The sequence below is a fragment of the Cotesia glomerata genome, linkage group LG9 (genome assembly GCF_020080835.1).
Source record: "Cotesia glomerata isolate CgM1 linkage group LG9, MPM_Cglom_v2.3, whole genome shotgun sequence".
Classification (NCBI taxonomy): Eukaryota; Metazoa; Arthropoda; class Insecta; order Hymenoptera; family Braconidae; genus Cotesia; species Cotesia glomerata.
In genome coordinates this window covers 347,898-373,297 of record NC_058166.1, presented here as the reverse complement: position 1 = coordinate 373,297, position 25,400 = coordinate 347,898, and the positions used below count along the sequence as shown (strand labels likewise).

Here is a 25,400-nt window from a genome sequence, read left to right as displayed (position 1 = left end):
ATACTAATACTTATTTTAACTTATACACTAATACTTATTCTCGTCCATGTCTGTGCCTACATATATTTTGCTTGGTACATACACAAATGTATACCTGGGCTCACAATTATATCTTAAATTCTTATGGTTTATCCATTAACAAAAGTATTAACTTTAGAACATTATTATTATTATTATTATTATTATTATTATAACTAAATTATTATAAATGTTATAAATATAACTATGTAAAGTTTATCTATCATAGCTATAAGTTTAGATATTAATTTATAAATGTTACTTATTAAATTATTATGATTAAGACGTTTAAATTTAATATATGTGTTGCAGATTAATTATGATTTTGATTTATTAATTAATATGAGATATTGTTATTTTAATTAAATATTAACTATTATTTTTAATATTATTAAACGTAACTCCAATAGTTTATCAGTTATTTATTTAACGAACTAGAATTTGAATTTGCGCGCGCAAGCGCGCGCCTGACTATAGCATTTGCATATATTTTCATGCTTATGATATATTCGACCAATCACGTTACGAATAGTTTGATGCCACATACATTTCATCTCAATTTTATATTAGGACTAGAATTTGAATTTGCGCGCGCAAGCGCGCGCCTGACTATAGCATTTGCATATATTTTCATGCTTATGATATATTCGACCAATCACGTTACGAATAGTTTGATGCCACATACATTTCATCTCAATTTTATATTAGGACTAGAATATGAATTTGCGCGCGCAAGCGCCTGACTATAGCATTTGCATATATTTTCATGCTTATGATATATTCGACCAATCACGTTACGAATAATTTGATGCCACATACATTTCATCTCAATTTTATATTAGGACTAGAATTTGAATTTGCGCGCGCAAGCGCGCGCCTGACTGTAGCATTTGCATATATTTTCATGCTTATGATATATTCGACCAATCACGTTACGAATAGTTTGATGCCACATACATTTAATCTCAATTTTATATTAGGAATATTAGGATAGTATTATTGTTGGCTTGGTTCTATGTTCTTATTCTATTTTATAATTTACGACCTCTTGAAAATGCTTAACGAGAATGTATATGTAACTAACAAACCCTTGAAGGACATTTAACACATGGTTTTTCTTTTATTAGTTTTCACAAAGGTTTAATTGTCGAGTAACACAAGCAAGCTTGTTCGGGTACTTTTATAGTTCTGAGAAATGTTGACAAAATTAGTTTGTTGATTGTTTATTTAAGGAGATTACTATAATTTAATTTATGTGTTACAACAAATTTTTTATATAAACCAAATGCATTATTTATAATATATAATTTATTATAAATTAAATTAAATAATTCAAATTATCGTGAATTTGCCGCGTAATGTATCAAATCGACATCTACTATATCATCGGATATAACAATTCAAACTATAGTCACAGTTTGTATCAAAATGGTGGCTGACGTGTCCAATAACAAACGACAAGCGTGGTGTGCAGTTAAAAAGTTACTCTCATAAAATTCCAACGTTTTTAATTAATAAAATAACGGTTTTAATCAATTAAAACAATTCGCGGACGTCAATAATTTAATTAGTGAGATTTAAGTTGAGAAATATATAAGATATATATATTAAGCAAGAAAATCACAGGGAAAATGTCTCTGCCATCTCCGTCAGTTGAACTGAGCTCCTACCGCGACCAACATTTCAAGGTTAATATTTATTATTATTTTTTTTTAATTATTTTTTTAGTATTAAAATTTTTAAATAACTTTTTCATAAATTTTATTCTTAAAAAGTCATAAAAAAAGATCATGTTAATCATAAATTACGTTTTGTTTATAATATACTAAAATCAGCTGATGTGAAAATTAAAAAATTTCTCTCACAATAATTTTATTATTTTAATAATTTTTAAGATTAAAATAAATCAGCTGATTTCAATATTATTTATTATTATTATTTATAATAATTGATAATAAAATCAGCTATTTAAAAATTAAAAAAAATTTTTTAATAAATCAATGATGACAAAAAATATCTTCTAAAAATGAAAATTAAATTAGCCAAAATCTAAAAATTTTAACAATTTTTTTTATTAAAAAAAATTATTGCAAAAAAATAAAAAAAAATTTTCATTTGTAAAAAACTTGAAAAACTATAAATGCAATTTTTTAAAAATATTATTTTTTATTTTTTAGTTTTAATTTAATAAATGAAAAATAATCAAACAATTAAAAATGTCGGCTAACTTTAGTATTATCTTCTAAAATTTTATTTATATTTTTTTTTTGTTTTTGTCGTGAAATTTTTTATGATACTAAACTTAGCCGACGCTTTTAATTTTTGTTTTTTTTTTTTTTAATAGTTAATCTAGAACAAAAAAATATTTTTTAAAAATTGCACTTACAGTTTTTCAAGTTTTTAACAAATGGCAATTTTTTTTCTTTTTTTTTGAGTCAATTTTTTAATAAAAAAAATTTTTTTAATTTTTAAATGTCTAACTTAATTTTCATTATTTTTTTCATAATAATTTTACTGTCATATAATTTTATTTATTTATGCCAGCTGATTTTTATATTATTTAATTTATTATAATTTTGTAACAGACTATATATTTTTTTTTTTTTTTTAGATAAATTATTTTAAAAAAAATTTAAAATAATTTTATTAATTTTTAGTCAGTAAAAAAAAATAAGAAATATTAATATTATTTTAATAATTAAATAAATTAATTTAAATATTATTAAATACCTTACAGGGCTCAAGAGCCGAACAGGATCGTTTGCTCCGGACATCAACGACCCTTTACGTCGGAAATTTGTCTTTCTACACCACCGAGGAGCAGATCTACGAATTATTCAGCAAGTGCGGAGACATAAAGCGCATCGTTATGGGCCTGGACAAGTACAAAAAGACGCCCTGCGGGTTCTGCTTCATGGAGTATTACCTCAGAAGCGACGCCGAGAACTGCATGAGGTACGTCAACGGCACCAGGTTGGACGACAGAATTATTAGGACTGACTGGGACGCGGGATTCATCGAGGGGAGACAGTATGGACGAGGAAAAACTGGTGGACAAGTGAGTTTTTATAAATTTAAAATAAGAAATTTTGTATTAAAAATGTTTTTTTATTATAATTCTACACGGAAAGAACAAGATGACACTGGATATCATCTTAGATTATACTGAGTGAAAAAAAAATTTCAGATAGTAGCTAGTATAATCTGGATTATAATGAGTATAATCTAGATTATAATGAGTATAATCCAGATTATAATGAGTATAATCCAGATTATAATGAGTATAATCTAGATTATAATGAGTATAATCCAGATTATAATGAGTATAATCCAGATTATAATGAGTATAATCTAGATTATAATGAGTATAATCCAGATTATAATGAGTATAATCCAGATTATAATGAGTATAATCCAGATTATAATGAGTATAATCCAGATAGTAATGAGTATTATCCAGATTACAAAGAGTATTATCCAGATATTATGTAATATAATCTGAATTTTTTTTAGCTACTATTTGAAATTTTTTTTCACTACAGATATCACTGAGTATAATCTGAGATAATATCTATTGTTATCTTGTTCTTTCCATGTATAACTTAACCATTATTATTATTATTATTTCAGGTAAGAGATGAATATAGATCAGACTTCGATAGTGGCCGAGGAGGATACGGAAAAATAATCCAACAAAAGGTCCAACCAATCGCTGAGACCGGATACGGTCGTTAAATTAACTATTTAATAAATAATTGTAATATTAATATTATTAATAAGACTAATTAATTTGATTGTCAATAATGTTATTTTGAGTTAAAAATTACTCATTTTTTTCTCGAGTTTATGCCAAGAAATAAATATGTTTAATAATTAATTGTTTTTATTTTTACTTGATCTTTTTAAAAAACATTAAAATAATTACTTAGACAATTGTTTTTTTAATTGAATACATACTTATTTTTATTGTGTAAATTGTGAATTGTTTGTTATTACAGACTTTATTTAAGATTCATATAAAAATATTAAGTTAATATTTCCTGCGAAAGTTTGATAAGGTTGAGTAGAAATTGTGGAGATTTTTAGTACAGAAGATACACTTCGTTCGGCTTCTGGTAAATTTTCCGTAAGTAAAACATTTAATTTTTATACTAATTCTTGAAATATTGATCTCGGAAAAATATTTTCCTTCAAAAATTTTAGCTTAAAGTTTCTTTTTTAATTTAAACTTTATCCGGTTACAAAATTTTAATTAAAAAAAAAATTATGGACCTTTAAAACAATAAAACATGGTGAATTCGCGAAAAAACGGGTTTTTGAGTTGGGGGCGCTGAAAACTTTGAGAAAAAATGTCGGAAATGGAAAAATTATTAGTGTAACTTAAAGCTGAGACTTTGAAGATGATAAAAATGCCGGCGAAGACATAAAAATATTGAGTTAACTATTTTTAATCCTCGATCAAACTTTAAAAAAATTTTTCTCGAATTTTTTGTCTTTGAACTTTGACATTTTTTTAATAATTAAAATATTGGTCGTAGAAAAAAATTTCTTTTACAAAAGTTGTAGCTGAAAATGTTCTCTTTGAAATAAAATTAACCCGGATTTTTTATTTTAATTAGAAAAAAAGTTATGACTCTTTAAAACCCAAAAAGTTGGATAATTCCAATTTTTTTAGTTGGGGGCGCTGAAAACTTTGTGAAAAAATTTAGGAATTTAAAAAATGATTAGTGGATTTTAAAGCTGAGACTTTGAGGATTATAAAAATCCTGGCGAAGACATAAAAATAATTTTTTAACTATTTTTAATCAGCAAAGTTTAAAAATTTTATATGAATTTTTTTATATAATTTTATTAAATAAAATAATTGTATTGTTTTTTTTATAATTAAACAGAAAATAACTTTAAAAAATGACGGGAAAATTATTGTATAATTTATTTTTTGAATAATTTCAGTGTTATGATGATTCGAAATGTGATGGCCTCGTTTGTAAGGACACAAATGCTGGACAGATGTACTGCAAAGTTAAAAATGACGCTGCCACTGAGTGATTATAAAGAAGATTCAGTTACCATGTGTATAACTCATAATTTAAATAATTTCAATTAAATATAATTTTTTTCTTTTCAAGCTCAATTATTCTTTATAAATATTGAATTGTATTAATTTAACAAAATTTACTCTTAAATAAATAAAATTATATTTTTTATCGCATGAATTTTATTTTTAATTTATTTAAACATTTAATTATTATACTAGTTCTTAAGATATCTCCTAAGATATTAGTTTTAGGAAAAAAAGTTTTGCACAAAAATAGTAAATTTAAATCTCTTCTTTTAAATAAATCCAGTCCGGTTACTTAATTTTAATTAGAAAAAACATTATGAATTTTTTAAGTATAAAAAACACGAAAAATTCGTAAAAAATTTATTTTTTGAGTTGGGGGCGCTGAAAACTTTTTAAAAAATTATCGGAATTAAAAATATCATTAGTTATTTTTTTAGTGGAGACTAAATTGCTTTCAGCATTTCAATCTTTAATAATCGAAGGAAAATTATTCCCAGGTAATAGTTAAATAGAAGTAATAAATTTTCCAGCACTCACTTTTAGTGAAAATCTGCAGGTTGATGATCGAGATGACGATTAATAACTTCTGCTTGGAAACGGGCGAATTTATATGGAAAATTCGGGTCAATTTCTTATTAATAAAATCCCTAGCGGTTTTGTAAATGCCAAAAAAATGTCGCAATTATACAGTATTAATGCGGTATTTTTTCAGCATTTTTTCGGTTGTTTTGGTCAGTTTTTTTATCGAAAAATTACGGAACATTTACCGTAAAAATGCGATACATTTACGCTGAAAATGCGGCATTTTTACGGTAATAAGGCGGTAAAATGACTGTATTAAAACCATATTTAAAAAATGGTGTCAAATTAAATAACGCTCGGACTAGGATTCGAACCCAGAACCTCCTGAGGACATGTCGGCTACTCTACCATTTGAGCTACCCGGTCTATGCCATAGTGTTTTTTTGCTTATTCAATATACATTAAGCCACACCGTCCATCTTACGATAAGCATATTTAAAATTAAATAATATAGTTATATATGTGAAACAATATAACTTTTCGATTTTAGAAAATTTGCAATTTTCTAAGTGAGAAATTAAAAATTGAAATTAAAATTAGAATATATTTACTTAACATATGTATTATTTTATATTAATTATCGCTAAATACCTAATTAAAAAATAATATTCTAAGTACATATTTTTTATTCAAAAACAGTATTTGTTTTTGCAAAGTAGCGATGGAGAATAAAAAGCAAAATTTGAAATTTTTCATTTTATGCATTTCTAACATAGAAGTGAACTAAAAATAAAACTAAATCTTTAATAATTGTCCATTATGTCAGAAAATATTCGGCAAAATTACTGTATTATTACGGTAATTATTGGGAATTTTTTGGGTAAAATTTGGGCATTAATGCGGTAATTGTATAGTATATTTTTGGTAACTGTACAGCATAAGTGCAGTATATATACTGGATAACTACAGTATAAAAACTGGCCAAAACAACTATAGTTTAACCGCATTATTACCGAATTATAACGGTAAATATACGGCATGAGCATAAATGCCGAAAAATTACGGTATTTTTACGGCATTATCAAAACCGCGAGGGATCAAACAATTGGCCGTTGAACCTCGGAATGGACAAAAGAATTGTTGATAAAATATTTAGTTTGACGCAAGTCAACTATTTGCGGAGCTTATAGTCTACTTGCTTGATTCTGTTTGCTCGAATGTCCGAAATTGTTGCGACATCTCTGTCAAAATTAATCCGGATCATTAATTTAATGATTATTCACCTCGAATTATTCACATGGAAATTTACAGCCAAGATAGAAATTTTTTATTTAGAATTATTTAAAAATTTAATAGAAATATTCAATGAAAATTTAAAAATTTTAGAATTCTTCATGGGGGCGCTGAAAAGTTTGCGATAAAATTTTGGAATTTTAAAAATTAATAGTGGGTTTTAAAGCTGAAGGAATGAAGATTCTAAAAATATCGGCGAAGACATTAATTTAATTACAATTATAATAGTAAATTTTTTAGTTATAATTATAGTTTTTTTAACTTAGACAATTTTTATTAAATATATTAGGTAATAATGATTATTATGTTCAATATTGAATAAACAAATTATAATTATCTAATTCGTCTATATTTTATTGAAACCTCCTTTTTTTTTAAAATAATTCAAGTTCTTAATTTTATACTATTTAAAACTTGTATAAATTTTTCAAAAATAAATTTTCAACTTTGATATTTTTTATTAAATAAATTATTGGACTTGGAATACAATTTTTTGATAAAAATTGCAGCTCTATCTTATTTAAAATAAATTTAGTCCAGTTCCTTAATTTTAATTAGAAAAAAAGTTATTAATTAAAGATTAAAAATACAGAAAATTTCTGAAAAAATTGCATTATTATTATTATTAGATTAAAATTTAAACTTACAAAAAAAAATGTAACTGACAATTGTTGACAATAAAAATTTTATTACAGAAATAAATAATTAAATATTAAAAAAGAATTAATATTATTATTTTAAAATTTAAATTTAAATTTTTCCCGCCATAAACGCCACAGCGGCGAAATATTAAACTTACAAAAAAAAAGAGAGTAACTGACAATTGTTGACAACAAGTACAACAAGCTGTGATTAATTATTACCTAAATACTCTTTAATAATTACAAGCAATAATTTAAAAAATAATTGAACTTGTCATTTAAATAAAACTAAAAAACTTTTTTTTTAAATCTTTGCGGGTAAATAATTGAAATAGAATTTAGGGCGTGGTAAGTACGAATGTCATTGTTGGAAATTATAGGTTAATTATTTTGTTATTTTTCAGCTGTCAAAATGATCGACTCCAGACACTGATTTTTTAAATAATATATTTATTATTTAAAATTGAATAAAATTCGAGCTAAAAAATGGAGAAGAGAGGAAGCGCAGAATTGCTAGCAGATAATTCGAAGAATGCGAGCACGGATTCATTAAACTCCAGCAAAAGCAGCTCGCTCAACTCCAAAATAGGCCATGAATCGGTAAATTTTGTTTTTTTTTTTTTTTTTATTGTTAATAAGTAATTTTTTATTTTAAGGAAGCAGAAAATTATTTTTTTTTAAGTAGCAAATGTCTGGTAGGTTTTTAGGTTATAAATATTTATTTTCTAACAATATTAATAAAAAATTCTATTCATAATTTTTTTTTTATTTTAATAAATATTAAAAAAAATTTTTTTTAAATAGAATACTTAAAAATAATAAATTGACATTTTTTTAATTTAGCCAAAACTGCTTACAAATTTTATACTTCAGCTACCAGATGTCTGCTAATATAAAAATTCTGCACTTAAAAATTCTTTGTTGATAAAACAATAAATAATTGAACGAACCAATCGCCTCGCCTGATGGTCAATGTGAATAATATATAATAATAATTAAATTTACTATCTTACTCTCAGAGTTAGGAATGTTATAAGGTAAAAGACCCCTTTAGTGGCAGTTTAATTGATGTTGCTATTTATTTAATCAATTTAATCATTAATTTCCACTATGAGTATTTTATTTTCAATCTTTAAGACCTCTAGATCACAAAAATCTTCAATTTTCATTTCAGGGAAAATCTTTTAAGTAAAAAAAAAAATTTTCTTTTTCAACCAAACTGAAACCTCAAGCAAATTTTTAATTTCTTAATAATACGGTTAACATTGGTCACATTTTTAAAAGCGAATTTTTAAATATTTTTCTTATATAATTATACTAGCAATTATCATTACAAATTTTTAAAAGTCTATAGAATCACAAAATTATTTATTTACTTTTTTTAAAATAAATATTATTACAAAAAAAAACAAAAATGTCACTTGTAGGGGCACGAAAATTCTCGGGACGGCCTCTTTTACCCAGATTCCGATTACACAGATGGCGCTATTACCCAGATCCCTTTGACACATATCCCGATTACGCAGATTGTTATTAAACAGATTTTCTATTACACAGATTACTTATTACTCAGATAACCGATTACACAGAAAATCTTTAACGCAGATCCCGATGACGCAGAAAATTTAAATTTTTAAATGATAAATGCCATAATAAAGCCAAGCACTAAAAGTGCCTGAAATTTTTTAATTGCCGCCATCAAAACATGCCGGATGAGCATGTAATCTAGCTATTGGTTGAATTTAAGGTTCAAGGTGTGCACGGAGCGCTTTATTGAAGTATCTACAGTGTATATGTGTAAAATCCCGCGTTGGTTGAATTTTTTATTAGATACTTGATATAATGAATCAACAAATGAATCAAAAAAATTACAGGTTAAAGATTAGAGCTATATAGGTAAGTAAACATATTTATTATTTATATTAAAAGTTCGGGTTTGAAGTTTAAATATAATTAGTTCAATTACCCCCAAGCGGAGATGAATCGAACCATTTGACGCGTTTGCATAAATTAATCATTTAAGAATCAATGTTGTTTATTGACTAATTTATGGATCGATAATTAGAGAAGACACAATAAATTACCATTCCAAGAAAAAAAAAAATTAGACAAACGGTTGACCCTGAAGGCCATCCCTGCAACTTCCCGCCACTTACATACCTAGGCGCTTAAAATTGCACTAATAATTGCTCTTCGAGCTCAAAAAAACAGCTTATGTCTTATTTTGAGCTCTCCAAGCTCAAAGAGATAGTCTTTCTATACTTTTGACATAGAATTTAATTTCACATAACTTCACACTAATAGATTTGTTTATAGTTAAAAAGATTTGTTAATATTTAACAAATCATTTATTAGAAGCCATTTGTTAAGCCTTAACAAATATTTCTTAGTATTTAAAAAGATTTATTAATACTTAATAAATGAATATCAGATTTATTGAATACAAACAAATCATTTTGAATACTAAAAAATATTTATTTAACATTAAAAAATGGTCTCTAATAAATGATTTGTTAGCTATTAACAAATATTATTTAATACAAATAAATCCTTCTATCAGTGCAGTCAATTCGTTCAAGAGATATCATAAACGAAAGAAAACCGAAAAGTGTTTTCTGCACATAACTTCACATAATTTCACATAATTTCACATAATTTCAGTCGATTCGTTCAAGAGAAATCATGAACGAAACAAAACCGAAAAGTGTTTCCTGCACATAATTTTACATAATTTCACATAATTTCAGCCAGTTCGTTTAAGAGATATCATGAACGAAAGAAAACCGAAAAGTGTATTCTGCACATAACTTCATGAAAAAATACGTCGGTTCCCAAAAAAAAATTTTTTTTGATACGCCCTTATGGCATCTGAAACGCGATATAAGAAAAATTAAACGTTTAAATATGTAGAAAATATATTACATTATAGTTCTTAACCAAAGATGAAAATCGCAGCCAACAATCAACTCCTGTGAATCTGTTTTGGAGTCTTGGATCGTTTGCAATTGCACTAAATATTGAAAAAAATGTTTATCAAAGTCCAAAGACATATTATTTAAATAAATACTTAATTGAAATTACTTACTTCCAGAGGGATTTACGGGGAAAGTCGACATCAGACCACCGTCTTGTTTTAAAATACTGCTCATAATCCACAAATCGGATCCACATTAACATGCTCTCCATTTCAGGGCTCCCTTTAATAAAATAGAAAATCAATTATTTAAAACAATAACATAAATATGTAAATAAATATTTAAAGAAACATGCAAAAAGATGGAATAAAAATTATATAAAATATATAAATATGAAAATAAAATAATAATTTATAAATAAAAAAAAATTTCACATTTTAATATAAATACTGGCAACCTTGTAGTCATTATATGACTGCCGTGACTTGTGAACTAAAAATAAATAAAATTTTGCTTTATTAAATAATGATTTTTGTTAAATTGCACTGTACTTTTTTAACTATTGACGTTTTTGAAGATATAAGCTCATCTTGATGTTACACTCATCAAGAGCTTTTATTTGAGTACCCACATGCATTTTTGATATATTTTTCATATATACATAAAAATTGATGTGGGTACTCAAATGAAAGTTTTTGATGAGCTTATATCTTTAAAAATGTCAATAGTTCACAAGATACAAGGTCATTTCTTAATTATGTATCTAGAGGTAAAGCATTTTAGAGATCTAGCATCTAGACTTATCATTATAAATTGACTATTGGTAAGAATGACATAAAACCATGAAAAGGTACAACTCCAGGCCAAAACTTTTCCAACGATACCAAATTTAACCATGAAAACCCACTTAATCATATAAATACACCGGCCACAAAATTTCAAAATTTCAATTATTTTCCTAATAATATAGATTACTTACAAGAAGGCTGACGGTAAGTTGAGAAATCTTCTATTTCGAAGTCTTCCATAGCAAAATCTTAATTATTTTATCGCGTAAGAAAATTTATTATTTAAATGTTTATTAAATGGCGAAATTATGCTGCGCTTCGTTAAACAAATGACTTCTTTGATAAAATAAGTTTTCATTTATTTTATTACAGAAGTTTTCATTTAGGAGAGATTTTCAAATCGAAAAAATTTACCCTGATTCGTTCTTATATTTGGTCCTATTTTAATTTTTACATATGTTCACTTATGTATATTTTCTTTATATATTTCAATATATCTTTTAATATATAATATATATTAATATATATATAACTTTACTTTTTTTTAATAAATATTTTTATTATTTTTAATAGTTTTTAAATTTATTAATTACTATTGATTTTATATATTTCTTAATATATAAAGATTATAATCTATAAAATTTTTAATTCAAAGTAGGGGAGAAGGGGGTCAATTGAACCCAAAAATTTTCAACAATTTTTTATTATTCGAATTAAAACTAAATAATATTTTTAACTTCCCGCTACGAAAATCGAAGATTTTCAAAAATCGGGAAGTTATTGTTTTCACCCCGTTTTGCAAAAATCGAGTTTTCATCCAATCTCGACGTTTAAAGGTCACAGGAAGCTTCCCTGACTATCCCCGCGAGGTTGTCACGGCGTCTGTATGTATGTGTGTGTGTGTGTGTGTGTGTGTGTGTGTGTGTGTGTGTGTGTGTGAAAGTATGTGAACCGCTTATAACTTTTGAACGGCTTGACCGATTTCATCGCGGTTGGTGCCATTCGAAAGGGCTTGACCAAACTTAGATTTTAAAAACTATTTGGACCGATTCAGATCAATAGATTTTGAGAAATCTTCAAAAAACTGAAAAAAAAATTTTTTTCAAATGTGGTTATTTGGAATAACTTTTAAACGGCTTAATAGTTCAATTCCAAAAACTAATCAGCTCTTAACCTCAAAAAACCACGTCGATCGCCACCAGTCCGGTCAAAATCGGTTGATTCATTCAAGAGATATCGTGAACGAAAGAGAAACCGAAAAGTGTTTTTTCGGAATAACTCCAAAATTCCTAGCGCGATCAATTCAAAATTTGAGATTCTTTGTGAGGCTTGAAAAACTGCGTCGAATGCTTCTAACCGCGTAAAAATCGGTTTATTCATTCAAAAGTTATTGTGGTTTAAAAATTCAAAAAATAGTGTCTTATCAAATCTCTATCAGACTTTTGAGCTCGAAGAGCTTTAAAGGATAGGAAAGCAATCTGAGCTCGGAGAGCTCAAAATAACCCATAAATTGTATTTTTGAGCTCGAAGAGCTCAAAAACGTCATTGGTGCAATTTTAAGCGCCAAAGTATGAAATTAGCGGGAAGTTGCAGGGATGGCCTTCAGGGTCAACCGTTTTCCTAATTTTTTTTGGATCGATTTATGTATTATTTTGAGCTCTCCGAGCTTGGAGAGATAGCTTTTCTATGCTTCTTCGAGCTCAAAAGTCTAAAAATTATACTATCTCATCAAAAACGATCCGAAAAGAAATGTTATGTGAACTTATGCAAAATAATGTAAAGTTATGTGAAGTTATGTGGAAAAAACACTTGAACGAATTGATTGAAATTATGTGAAATTATGTGAAATTATGTGAAGTTATGTGCAGAATACACTTTTCGGTTTTCTTTCGTTCATGATATCTCTTAAACGAACTGGCTGAAATTATGTGAAATTATGTAAAATTATGCGCAGGAAACACTTTTCGGTTTTGTTTCGTTCATGATTTCTCTTGAACGAATCGACTGAAATTATGTGAAATTATGTGAAGTTATGTGCAGAAAACACTTTTCGGTTTTCTTTCGTTTATGATATCTCTTGAACGAATTGACTGCACTGATAGAAGGATTTATTTGTATTAAATAATATTTGTTAATAGCTAACAAATCATTTATTAGAGACCATTTTTTAATGTTAAATAAATATTTCTTAGTATTCAAAATGATTTGTTTGTATTCAATAAATCTGATATTCATTTATTAAGTATTAATAAATCTTTTTAAATACTAAGAAATATTTGTTAAGGCTTAACAAATGGCTTCTAATAAATGATTTGTTAAATATTAACAAATCTTTTTAACTATAAACAAATCTATTAGTGTGAAGTTATGTGAAATTAAATTCTATGTCAAAAGTATAGAAAGATTATCTCTTTGAGCTTGGAGAGCTCAAAATAAGACATAAGTTGTTTTTTTGAGCTTGAAGAGCAATTATTAGTGCAATTTTAAGCGCCTAGGTATGTAAGTGGCGGGAAGTTGCAGGGATGGCCTTCAGGGTCAACCGTTTGTCTAATTTTTTTTTTTTCTTGGAATGGTAATTTATTGTGTCTTCTCTAATTATCGATCCATAAATTAGTCAATAAACAACATTGATTCTTAAATGATTAATTTATGCAAACGCGTCAAATGGTTCGATTCATCCCCGCTTGGGGGTAATTGAACTAATTATATTTAAACTTCAAACCCGAACTTTTAATATAAATAATAAATATGTTTACTTACCTATATAGCTCTAATCTTTAACCTGTAATTTTGTTGATTCATTATATCAAGTATCTAATAAAAAATTCAACCAACGCGGGATTTTACACATATACACTGTAGATACTTCAATAAAGCGCTCCGTGCACACCTTGAACCTTAAATTCAACCAATAGCTAGATTACATGCTCATCCGGCATGTTTTGATGGCGGCAATTTAAAAATTTCAGGCACTTTTAGTGCTTGGCTTTATTATGGCATTTATCATTTAAAAATTTAAATTATCTGCGTCATCGGGATCTGCGTTAAAGATTTTCTGTGTAATCGGTTATCTGAGTAATAAGTAATCTGTGTAATAGAAAATCTGTTTAATCACAATCTGCGTAATCGGGATATGTGTCAAAGGGATCTGGGTAATAGCGCCATCTGTGTAATCGGAATCTGGGTAAAAGAGGCCGTCCCAAATTCTCTAGCGCCAATTACCGCCAATGTTAAAATCAAAGGCACTCTAACCTTTTTATATAGCAAATCTGTTTACGTTGATAAACGTTCTGTCTGATTGTCCAGTTATTAACAATCTCAATACGAGTATTTTAAAAGTCATCAAGAATATATTTTTGCTTAAATAATTTTAAATTCAATTATTGTTAATTTTATAATTCTTTTTCTAATAAATGTCTTTATAAATAATACGTTAGTGTTTATAATATACTTTTTGAAAAATTTTACGCATACGAGTTAGATCCGCCACTAAAGGGGTCAGTAGTATGCCACTAATTGGGTCAGAGGATTATTGGCCCTGCCATTAATGGGGTCATTTGAATAATGAATTTTAAATAATTATAAATAATGATAAATTTGGAAAAATTAAAATTTTAAAAATTAATTATGTAAGTTTTAACATTAATGAAGGCATTAAGTAGAAAAAAAATTAAATATTTGTACTTTAACTATAATAACAAAATCATTTTGTTAATGCCCTTTCTTGTAGTGCCACTAATGGGGTCCTTTACCTTAATTCTCAAATTTTCAATTAAAAAATAAATTTTAACTCAAGAAATTAAAGAAAAAAAATACAAAAATTTGTAAATTTTTTAAATTTTTATGACTATATTTTATATGACCACAAATTTTAACACTACTTTTTAATTTAACCATTTATCTTACTAACAAAACTAAAAAAATTCTAAACTCTCTCTAAAGGTGTCCGTAACGCTTACGCATTAAAAAAAACCTATATTTAAAAATCGCGCCAAATTTTGAAATTCTAATTCCTCATAAGCCTTAAAATAGAACCTGCGCCCTCTAACGGAGGCGTCATTAACCCTAAGAGAAAGTTTCAAATTTAACCTTACTAATTTGTCTAACTGCTAACAAAGGAGAGTTGGGAAAAAGCATCTCAATCAAAAAGCTTCTCCACCAGCTCGACTTCTACAGATAACAATATAATCTCCGCGTTGGAGACTAAAAAAGACGACAGAGTAAGCCCGGTAATAACAAAAGCCCCTAAAAAACTCGAAATTACCCTCTAAGCACGGGAAATTACTTTTCCAGAACTTGGGCGATAGCGGGCCGCCATTATTGAACGGAGAGCGCCGGCAAGGAGTCGCAAGGGAAGTGACGTACCTCTGTCCCTACTCAGGGCCCTCTCGCGGGGTTCTGACTGTAACAAACTACAAGCTGTACTTCCGTTCGAGCGACCGTGAAACTCCGTACACAGTCGAGGTTCCATTGGGCGTGATTTCGCGAATAGAAAAAGTGGGCGGAGCCTCGTCTAGGGGCGAGAACTCCTACGGAATAGAAGTGTTCTGCAAGGACATGCGGAACTTGCGGTTCGCACACAAGCAGGAGAACCATTCAAGGCGAGACGTATTCGAGAAACTCCACCAGTACTCGTTTCCGCTGAGCCACAAGCTTCCGCTGTTTGCGTTCGAGTACTCGGAGACTTTTCCGGAGAACGGGTGGGCGGTCTACGAGCCAATTGCGGAGCTCAAGAGAATGGGCGTCAACAATGACATGTGGAAGATCACGAGGATCAACGACAGTTACGCCATCTGCGACTCTTATCCCGCGATCTGGGCGGTTCCTACCGCGGCTACTGACGAGGATTTAGCGGCTAGTGCGGCTTTTAGGAGCAGGGGGCGCCTTCCAGTTCTCTCTTGGATCCATCCGGAGTCTCAAGCGACGATCACCAGGTGCGCGCAGCCTCTTGTCGGCGTCGCCGCTAAAAGAAGCCCCGAAGACGAAAGGTATGTCCAGCTGATCATGGACGCTAATGCGCAGAGTCACAAACTGTTCATCATGGACGCTCGGCCCATGCCCAATGCCATTGCTAATCGCGCCAAAGGGGGCGGGTACGAGTCCGAAGATGCTTATCAGAACGCGGAACTCGTTTTTTTGGATATTCATAATATTCATGTGATGAGGGAGAGCATGCGGAAGCTTACGGAACTATGCTTTCCGACTATTGATGAGGCTAAATGGCTCTCTGGGATTGAGGCTACCATGTGGCTCAAGCATCTGAAGTGCATTTTGTTTGGAGCTGTTAGGATTGTTGAGAAGGTAAGGATGCTTCTAAGTTCTTGATTTGTAGTTAATTAACTAGAGGTTCTTTAAGAAAATTGTTTCCTCTTTAAAATAAATTTTGTTTGATTCTTTTATTATGGTTGTAAAGAAATTTATCATCACTTAATTAATATTATTAGATTTGAAAGAGGTCAGAAATAAAATTTGAGGCTGAAATTACGGAATTTTTGCGATTTTTTAAGAAAGGGGCGTATTTTGTGGAACAGGGCGGAGCTTATTGTTCCTACGGCAGAGCTTATCGTTCTTAGGGCGGAGTTAAAGGCGTAATGAGGAGAAATGGGCGGTTTTTTTATTGGAACAGGGCCGAGTTTATTGTTCCTAAGGCGGAGTTAAAGGTTTAGTAGGGAGAAATGGGCGGGTTTAAGTAATAATGTGCGGAATTTTGAGTTTAAAAGATTGAATTAAGTAAATAACTATTCTATTCAGGTCGAAAGTCACAAGACATCAGTGTTAGTTCATTGTTCCGACGGTTGGGACAGGACAGTTCAACTTACAGCCTTAGCAATGCTGCTGTTGGACCCCTACTACAGGACCATAAAGGGATTTGAAGTACTGATCGAGAAGGAATGGCTGTCCTTTGGGCACAAATTCTCCCAGAGGATCGGTCACGGGGACGAGCACCACAGCGACGCAGACAGAAGCCCAGTGTTCCTCCAGTTCATCGACTGCGTCTGGCAGATCACCCAGCAGTTCCCGAACGCCTTCCAGTTCAACGAGCACTTCCTGGTGACCATCCTGGACCACCTCTACAGCTGCAGGTAAGAATTCCTGCGACTAAAACTTGATAAAACTTTAGCAGGTGCTGAAGTTCTGGTTTTTTTCAGGTTCGGAACTTTCCTCTTTAGCAGCGAGAGGGAAAGAGTCGCTGAAGGAGTCAAGCAAAGAACGGTGTCGCTCTGGTCCATGATCAATTCTCAGGTTGCGTTATACATGAACCCCCTCTACTGGGCTGGGTATCAGACGGTGCTGCTGCCTACCGCCAGTATCAGGTACGTCAAGCTCTGGAAAGGACTCTACTGTCGCTGGAACCCCAGTATGCGGCAACAGGACCCTGTTTATCAGAGGACGAGAGAGTTGCTTGTCTTAAAGGAACAGCTGGAGAAGCAGGCTGAGGAGTGCAGGAGGGAACTTAATGTCAGGGCTACAAGAAATCAGAGGATCCAAATTCATAGTTAAGATTTGTAAGAGGCCAGAAATAAAATTTGAGGCTGAAATAATAGAATTTTTGGGAGTTTTTTTGAGAAAGGGGCGTGGTTTGTGGAACGGGGAGAAGCTTATAGTTCTCAGGGCGGGTCTTATCATTCTTAAGGCGGAGTTAAAGGCGTGGTAGGAAAAATGGGTGGGTTTAAGTAATAGTGGGGAAAATTTTGAGTTTGGAAGATTAAATTAAGTAAATAATTAAAAACTAATAAAGAATTTTTATTATTTTAAGTGTAATTAGGTTAATTTTATTATAAAAAAAGGAAATAAGTTTAAAAGTGGGGGAGAAAAAGAATAAATAGGCGGAGTTTTGGCAAAAAAGTGGGAAAAAGGCGCTTTTTGTTATGAAATTTTGAATAAATTAATTTTGAACTTGATAATTGCTGATTTAAGTATTTATGTATTTTTATTAATAATTTTATGAGTGATAGTAGAAAAAAAAATATTTATTTTTATTTTTATAGTTTTGAAAATTTTTATTAGTTTAATTTTTGTGAATAATTAACAATTTAATAAAAAATATTGTAAATATTTTTTTTTCATCCAAATTTTCAAATTTCTTAACTTTCAAAATTTCCCGCTGTTTTTTTACCCACTAGCGGTCCCTACAACTCGCTTGAGTACTAAAATAAAAAAGCATAACCTCAAACAACAATAAAAATTATAACACCGCAGTTACCTGAAGCACTTTACTTTATAACTAATTAATCAAGCAATAAAATATTTTTTTATAAACAATCTAAAAATTTGCCCGTTAAATAAACCAAAAAATAAAAAAAATGGCGAGCAACAAATTGCTGAATTTTTGTACCACAAAAATATTTTCACTGCCAAGGTAAGAATTTTATTTACTTTAATTTTAAAAATCAAAAATTTTAAAAATAATTCATTATTAATTTTTAGACAAATAATTAATTTTTAGAAAAGTAACTAATAATTAATTTTTGAAAAGTAATTAATAATTAATTTTTAGAAAAATAATTAATTTTTAGAAAAATAATTAAAAATTAATTTTTAGAAATTTTCTGGTGATTTCCCGAGACTACTCTGGATCGAAGCGAAGACTGATGGAGCAAAGATTAGACCTTCCTGAACGTCCGAAGCGGCCGCCAAACGCCTTCCTTAGGTACACCGCGTTGGTACGTGGTGAACTTAAGGAGAAATTTCCGGAGGCGAAGGTGCCCGATCTCTGCAGACTATACGGGCAAAAATGGGCACAGTGCGACCCAGCTCTTAAAAAGGAACTTCAGGATCAATACAGGCAGGACATGCTTAAATACAGTCACCAGATGATGGACTATGAAAGGAAGCTCACTGACGAGCAAAAGAAGGCCATTGAAGAAGAGAATCGCAGGGTTGAGACTAACAAAAAGAAAAACGTGTTAAGAGCTGTCAGTATTTTTTTTATCATTATTATCCATATTGTTAAAAAAATAAGGCTGCGTTTGAAAATATATCTCTAGATACATATTGAAGGAATGACCTTGTATCTCGAGAACTATTGACATTTTTATAGATATAAGCTCATTCCGATGTTACACTCATCGAGACCTTTCATTTAAGTACCCACATCAATTTTTCATATATTTCATACATTTATATATATTTTATACATATATATATGAAAAATATATCAAAAATGCATGTGGGTACTCAAATGAAAGCTCTTAATGAGTGTAACATCAAAATGAGCTTATATCTTAAAAAAGGTCAATATTTTAGAAATGACCTTGTATCTCGTGAACTGTTGACATTTTTAAAGATATAAGCTCATCTTGATGTTACACTCATCGAGACCTTTCATTTGAGTACCCACATCAATTTTTCATATATTTTATATATTTATATATATCATATATACGTATATATGAAAAATATATAAAAAATGCATGTGGGTACTCATATGAGAGCTCTCGGTGAGTGCAACATCAAAATGAGCTTATATCTTTAAAAATGTTAATAATGAAGAAATAACCTTGTATCTTGTGAACTATTGACATTTTTTAAGATATAAGCTCATCCCGATGTTACACTCATCGAGACCTTTCATTTGAGTACCCACATCAATTTTTCATATATTTTATATATTTATATATATATCATATATATGTATATATGAAAAATATATAAAAAATGCATGTGGGTACTCATATGAAAGCTCTCAGTGAGTGCAACATCAAAATGAGCTTATATCTTTAAAAATGTCAATAATTAAGAAATGACCTTGTATCTCGTGAACTGTTGACATTTTTACAGATATAAGCTCATCCCGATGTTACACTCATCGAGACCTTTCATTTGAGTACCCACATCAATTTGTCATATATTTTATATATTTATATATATTATATATATGTATATATGAAAAATATATAAAAAATGCATGTGGGTACTCATATGAGAGCTCTCGGTGAAGGCAACATCAAAATGAGCTTATATCTTTAAAAATGTCAATAATTAAGAAATGACCTTGTATTTTGTGAACTATTGACATTTTTTAAGATATAAGCTCATCTTGATGTTACACTCATCGAGACCTTTCATTTGAGTACCCACATCAATTTTTCATATATTTTATATATTTATATATATATCATATATATGTATATATGAAAAATATATAAAAAATGCATGTGGGTACTCATATGAAAGCTCTCAGTGAGTGCAACATCAAAATGAGCTTATATCTTTAAAAATGTCAATAATTAAGAAATGACCTTGTATTTTGTGAACTATTGACATTTTTTAAGATATAAGCTCATCTTGATGTTACACTCATCGAGACCTTTCATTTGAGTACCCACATCAATTTTTCATATATTTTATATATTTATATATATGAATATATGAAAAATATATCAAAAATGCATGTGGGTACTTAAATGAAAGCTCTTGATAAGTCTAACATGGGGATGAGCTTATATCTTTAAAAATATCAATAATTAAGAAATGACTTTGTATCTCGTGAACTATTGACATTTTTTAAGATATAAGCTCATCTTGATGTTATACTCATTGAGACCTTTCACTTGAGTACCTACATGCATTTTTGATATATTTTTCATATATTCATATATATAATATATATATAAATATATGAAATATATGAAAAATTGATGCGGGTACTTAAATGAAAGCTCTTGATGAGTGTAACTTCAAGATGAGCTTATATCTTTAAAAACGTCATTATTTAAGAAAGTACAGTGCAATTTAACAAAAATCATTATTTTATAAAGCAAAATTTTATTTATTTATAATTCACAGTCACGGCAGTCACGTAGTGACTGCAAGGTTATTAATTATTATTATTATTTTTTTTTAGAGACTACTTGAGCTAGGCAAGCCTAAAAAACCCCCGACGGCTTTTATTTTATATATGATGTCTCATGTCAAGTCCAAAGATCCAGATACTGCTGTTCAGGTGAATTTTGTTTTTAATTTAAAAAAAAAAAATTTCTTTTTTTTTTGATAATTTCCAGAGTTCAAAATAAAAAAAATTCATAATTTTTTTCTTTATCAAAATTTTGGAACCGGCCAAATTTTATCTTGAAGAGGAAAATTTATATCTATTAATAATATTAATAAAAAATCTTTAGATTAAAATACAGTGATTAGAAAAAATAAGTTTCAATTTAATTAAGCAATAAAAATAAATAATTTGATTTTTTAAATTCTTAAATTCATTTTTTGTTAAAAATATAATAATAAAATAAATAAAATAAATTTTTAGGACTGGATGGTTGAAGTAAGCAAAGAATGGACAAAATTACCTTCCGAAAATCGAGAAAAATTCGAAACAGAGGCAAAGAAGCTAATGGAGCAGTACAAGAACGACATGATCGACTGGGAAGCAAAGATGATCCAGATGGGACACTTCGACGTGATCAGACGGCAAGTGTTGCTGGACTTGAAAGACCAGACCGGCCAGGATGAAAAAAAACGTTGAATGTACCGCGAATAAAAATTTTCTTTTTCTATAATTTCAATATGAATTTATTGACTGGTAAATAAAGCAAAAATCCTCGATCAAGTTGAGGGATCAATTATCACTTGGACAGTCTCGAGTTTAGCGAGTTCTTCCTCGTAGTCGATGAAGTGCCTGGTGATGGTGAAGTAGAACATCACGAAGGAAAAAATGTAGATGTTGAAGTCGTCGACTACCAGGCTCCAGATTTTGTAAGAGTTCTTTAACTTGCTGATCAGAGACGGCCGGATGTTGCATAGCATCAGCACCGCGTACATCATGTTCTCCTGAGGAGAATTTTCTTGGGTTGTCAGGATGTACACGCGAGGAAGTAGCAGCAACAGGAACGGCGTTATCACACTCTGCAATATTTTATTAAGAGAATGAAAAATTTTACATAATTAAGAAATGACCCTGTATCTCGTTAACTATTGATATTTTTAAAGATATAATCTCATCCTAATGTTACACTCGTCAAGACCTTTCATTTGAGTACCCACATCAATTTTTCATATATTTTATATATTTATATATATTATATATATGTGTATATAAAGAATATATCGAAAATGCATATGGGTACTCAAATGAAAGGTCTTGATGAGTGTAACATTAATATGAGCTTATATCTTAAAAAAGGTCAATAATTAAGAAATGACCTTGTATCTTGTGAAATATTGACATTTTTAAAGATATAAGCTCATCTCGATGCTACACTCGTCGAGACCTTTCATTTGAGTACCTACATGAATTTTTTATATATTTTTCATATATACATATATATAATATATATAAATTCATAAAATATATGAAAAATGCATGTGGGTACTCAAATGAAAGCTCTTGATGAGTATATCATCGGGATGAGCTTATATCTTTAAAAATGTTAATAATGAAGAAATTACCTTGTATCTCGTTAACTATTGACATTTTTAAAGATATAAGCTCATCTTGATGTTACACTCATCAAGACCTTTCATTTGAGTACTCACATCAATTTTTCATATATTTTATATATTTATATATAATATATATGTATATATGAAAAATATATAAAAAATTCATGTGGGTACTCAAATGAAAGCTCTTGATGAGTGTACCATCGGGATGAGTTTATATCTTTAAAAATGTTAATAATTAAAAAATTAACTTGTATCTTGTAAACTAATAACATTTTTAAAGATATAAGCTCATCCCAATGCTATACTCATCGAGACCTTTCATTTGAGTACCTACATGCATTTTTGATATATTTTTTATACATACATATATATAATATATATAAATTTATAAAATATATGAAAAATGCATGTGGGTACTCAAATGAAAGCTCTTGATGAGTATATCATCGGGATGAGATTATATCTTTAAAAAAATGTTAATAATGAAGAAATTACCTTGTATCTCGTTAAATATTGACATTTTTAATGATATAAGCTCATCTTGATGTTACACTCATCAAGACCTTTAATTTAAGTACTCACATCAATTCTTCATATATTTTATATATTTATATATAATATATATGTATACATGAAAAATATATAAAAAATTCATGTGGGTACTCAAATGAAAGCTCTTGATGAGCGTACCATCGGGATGAGTTTATATCTTTAAAAATGTTAATAATTAAAAAATTAACTTGTATCTTGTGAAATATTGACATTTTTAAAGATATAAGCTCATCCCGATGTTACACTCGTCAAGACCTTTCATTTGAGTACGCACATCAATTTTTCATATATTTCATACATTTATATATATTTTATAGATGTATATATGAAAAATATACCAAAAATGCATGTGGGTACTCAAATGAAAGCTCTTGATGAGTGTAACATCAAAATGAGCTTATATCTTAAAAAAGGTCATTATTTCAGAAATGACCTTGTAACTCGTGAACTATTGACATTTTTAAATATATAAGCTCATATTGATGTTACACTCATCGAGACCTTTCATTTGAGTACCCACATCAATTTTTCATATATATATATATATATATATATATATATATATATATATATATATATATATATATATATATATATATACATATATATATATATAAATATGTGAAAAATACACCAAAAATGCATGTGGGTACTCAAATGAAAGTTCTTGATGAGTGTAATATTAGAATGAGCTTATATCTTAAAAAACGTCAATATTTAAGAAAGTACAGTGCAATTTAACAAAAGTCATTATTTAATAAAGCAAAATTTTATTTATTTATAGTCTACAAGTCACGGCAGTCACGGAGTGACTGCAAGATTGCAAGTTAATATTATTATCTTAATTAAATTTTTTTATTTTAAATTACCTTGCCGACTGGACTGTCGATTTTCAGGATGATCAAAAAGTTTATTATGAGAGCGAGGACTGCGTAGATAAAGCGGTTGAAGAGGAAGTTGTTCAGGAGAGAAGGCTTCTTCGGAGGCTTTGTACTTCCTATGGTTCCTCGCAGGAGATTTGCTAGTTCCTCAGGGTTCACTGGCTCGGATGAATTATAACTCGTTGAGCGGCTGACTGGGCTCACGAAGTCCTAAAGTTTGATTGAGGATTAAAAATAGTTAACTTGACATTTTTATGTCTTCGCCGGGATTTTTAGAATCCTTAAAGTCTTAGCTTTAAAAATCATTGCAAGTTTTTTGAAAAAAAAAATTTTTTCAAAAAGTTTTCAGCGCCCCCAACTTAAAAAACCCGATTTTTTAAAAATTTTTCATATTTTTGATACTTAAAAATTCATAATTTTTTTTCTGATCAAAATTAAAAAACCGGACAAAATTTTTTTTAAAGAAGAGACTTAAAGCTACAAATTTCATTTGAACTTTTTTTTTTAGGACCAATAATTAATTTAATAAAAATTGGTAAATTTTTAAAACTACTATTTTTGCAAAAATTAGAATTTTTTAAGTTTTATTTTAAAATTACAAAATAATATTTATTTTTTACTTAAGCAATTTTAAATAATTAAAAAATATTATTTATAATTTTTAAAAATTTAATAAAAATAATAATAATATTTACACAGTTGTCTTGATTGCTGAGATTCGGCAAAACAATTTCCTCAGCCGGTTCCACAAAAAATTCTTGACTAATTCCATTACCAATATCATCACTAGTATCTAAAAAATAAAAAATCAATAAATAATCCACAAATTAAAAAAAAAAAAATAAATATTTACCCCGTCCAGAAATTTTTTGGAATCGTGACTCAGAATTCTCAAGAATTCTCCTTCGTCTCGCTTCTCTTTTCGCAGCTGCGTCAGCCATTTTTATTAATTAATATTTATTAATATATATACTTAATTATAATAATTATTATTATTAAATTACACGGTATGTTATTTATTTATTTACTAACAAACTTATTTTTTACAGAGAGTAAAAAAATATTGACTAGGTTATATATTGCAATTTTTAGTTGTTTTATTTTATGACAGGTGGCGCTAAATTTAAATTTTTAATCTGTCAAATAATAATTATAATAACAACAATAATAAAATCTCATATATTATTATTATTATTTTGTTATTATTATTATTATTATTATTATTATTATTATTATTATTATTATTATTATTATTATTACAAAATTTAAATTAAAAAAATTCAAATTTTCCCGCGTTAAAAAAATTAGCTTTTAGCGCGCTCTTTAATTAAAAA

General features: G+C 28.7%; 4 protein-coding genes and 1 long non-coding RNA gene across 7 annotated transcripts in view; 3 read left to right on the top strand and 2 right to left on the bottom strand.

Moving 5' to 3' along the window:
• LOC123271366 overlaps positions 1 to 25,400 on the bottom strand; it is a 90,472-nt gene that overhangs the window by 11,060 nt on the left and 54,012 nt on the right. The window lies entirely within an intron of this gene.
• Positions 1,438 to 3,819, top strand: LOC123271361 (nuclear cap-binding protein subunit 2). Its single transcript, XM_044737668.1, has 3 exons — positions 1,438 to 1,706; positions 2,756 to 3,076; positions 3,649 to 3,819. Exons 1-3 carry the CDS (start codon positions 1,650 to 1,652, stop codon positions 3,751 to 3,753), a joined length of 483 nt encoding a protein of 160 aa, XP_044593603.1. The 5' UTR covers positions 1,438 to 1,649; the 3' UTR covers positions 3,754 to 3,819.
• On the top strand, positions 7,684 to 18,147 carry LOC123271346 (myotubularin-related protein 2). 3 transcript variants are annotated; one of them, XM_044737642.1, is made up of 6 exons: positions 7,684 to 7,887; positions 7,944 to 8,139; positions 15,361 to 15,462; positions 15,536 to 16,543; positions 16,994 to 17,325; positions 17,392 to 18,147. In XM_044737642.1, the coding sequence occupies exons 2-6, from the start codon at positions 8,026 to 8,028 to the stop codon at positions 17,741 to 17,743; spliced, it is 1,908 nt and encodes a 635-aa protein (XP_044593577.1). In that variant the 5' UTR covers positions 7,684 to 7,887; positions 7,944 to 8,025; the 3' UTR covers positions 17,744 to 18,147. The 3 variants fall into 3 exon arrangements, with proteins under 3 accessions (XP_044593577.1, XP_044593576.1, XP_044593578.1); XM_044737641.1 differs by having other exon boundaries at positions 15,361 to 15,471; XM_044737643.1 differs by lacking the exon at positions 15,361 to 15,462.
• Positions 18,428 to 21,747, top strand: LOC123271356 (transcription factor A, mitochondrial-like). The gene is made up of 4 exons (XM_044737663.1): positions 18,428 to 18,602; positions 18,786 to 19,158; positions 21,090 to 21,188; positions 21,498 to 21,747. Exons 1-4 carry the CDS (start codon positions 18,547 to 18,549, stop codon positions 21,711 to 21,713), a joined length of 744 nt encoding a protein of 247 aa, XP_044593598.1. The 5' UTR covers positions 18,428 to 18,546; the 3' UTR covers positions 21,714 to 21,747.
• Positions 21,745 to 25,103, bottom strand: LOC123271358. Its single transcript, XM_044737664.1, has 4 exons — positions 24,920 to 25,103; positions 24,762 to 24,859; positions 24,055 to 24,276; positions 21,745 to 22,093 (listed from the first exon to the last, which is right to left on the bottom strand). Exons 1-4 carry the CDS (start codon positions 25,005 to 25,007, stop codon positions 21,794 to 21,796), a joined length of 708 nt encoding a protein of 235 aa, XP_044593599.1. The 5' UTR covers positions 25,008 to 25,103; the 3' UTR covers positions 21,745 to 21,793.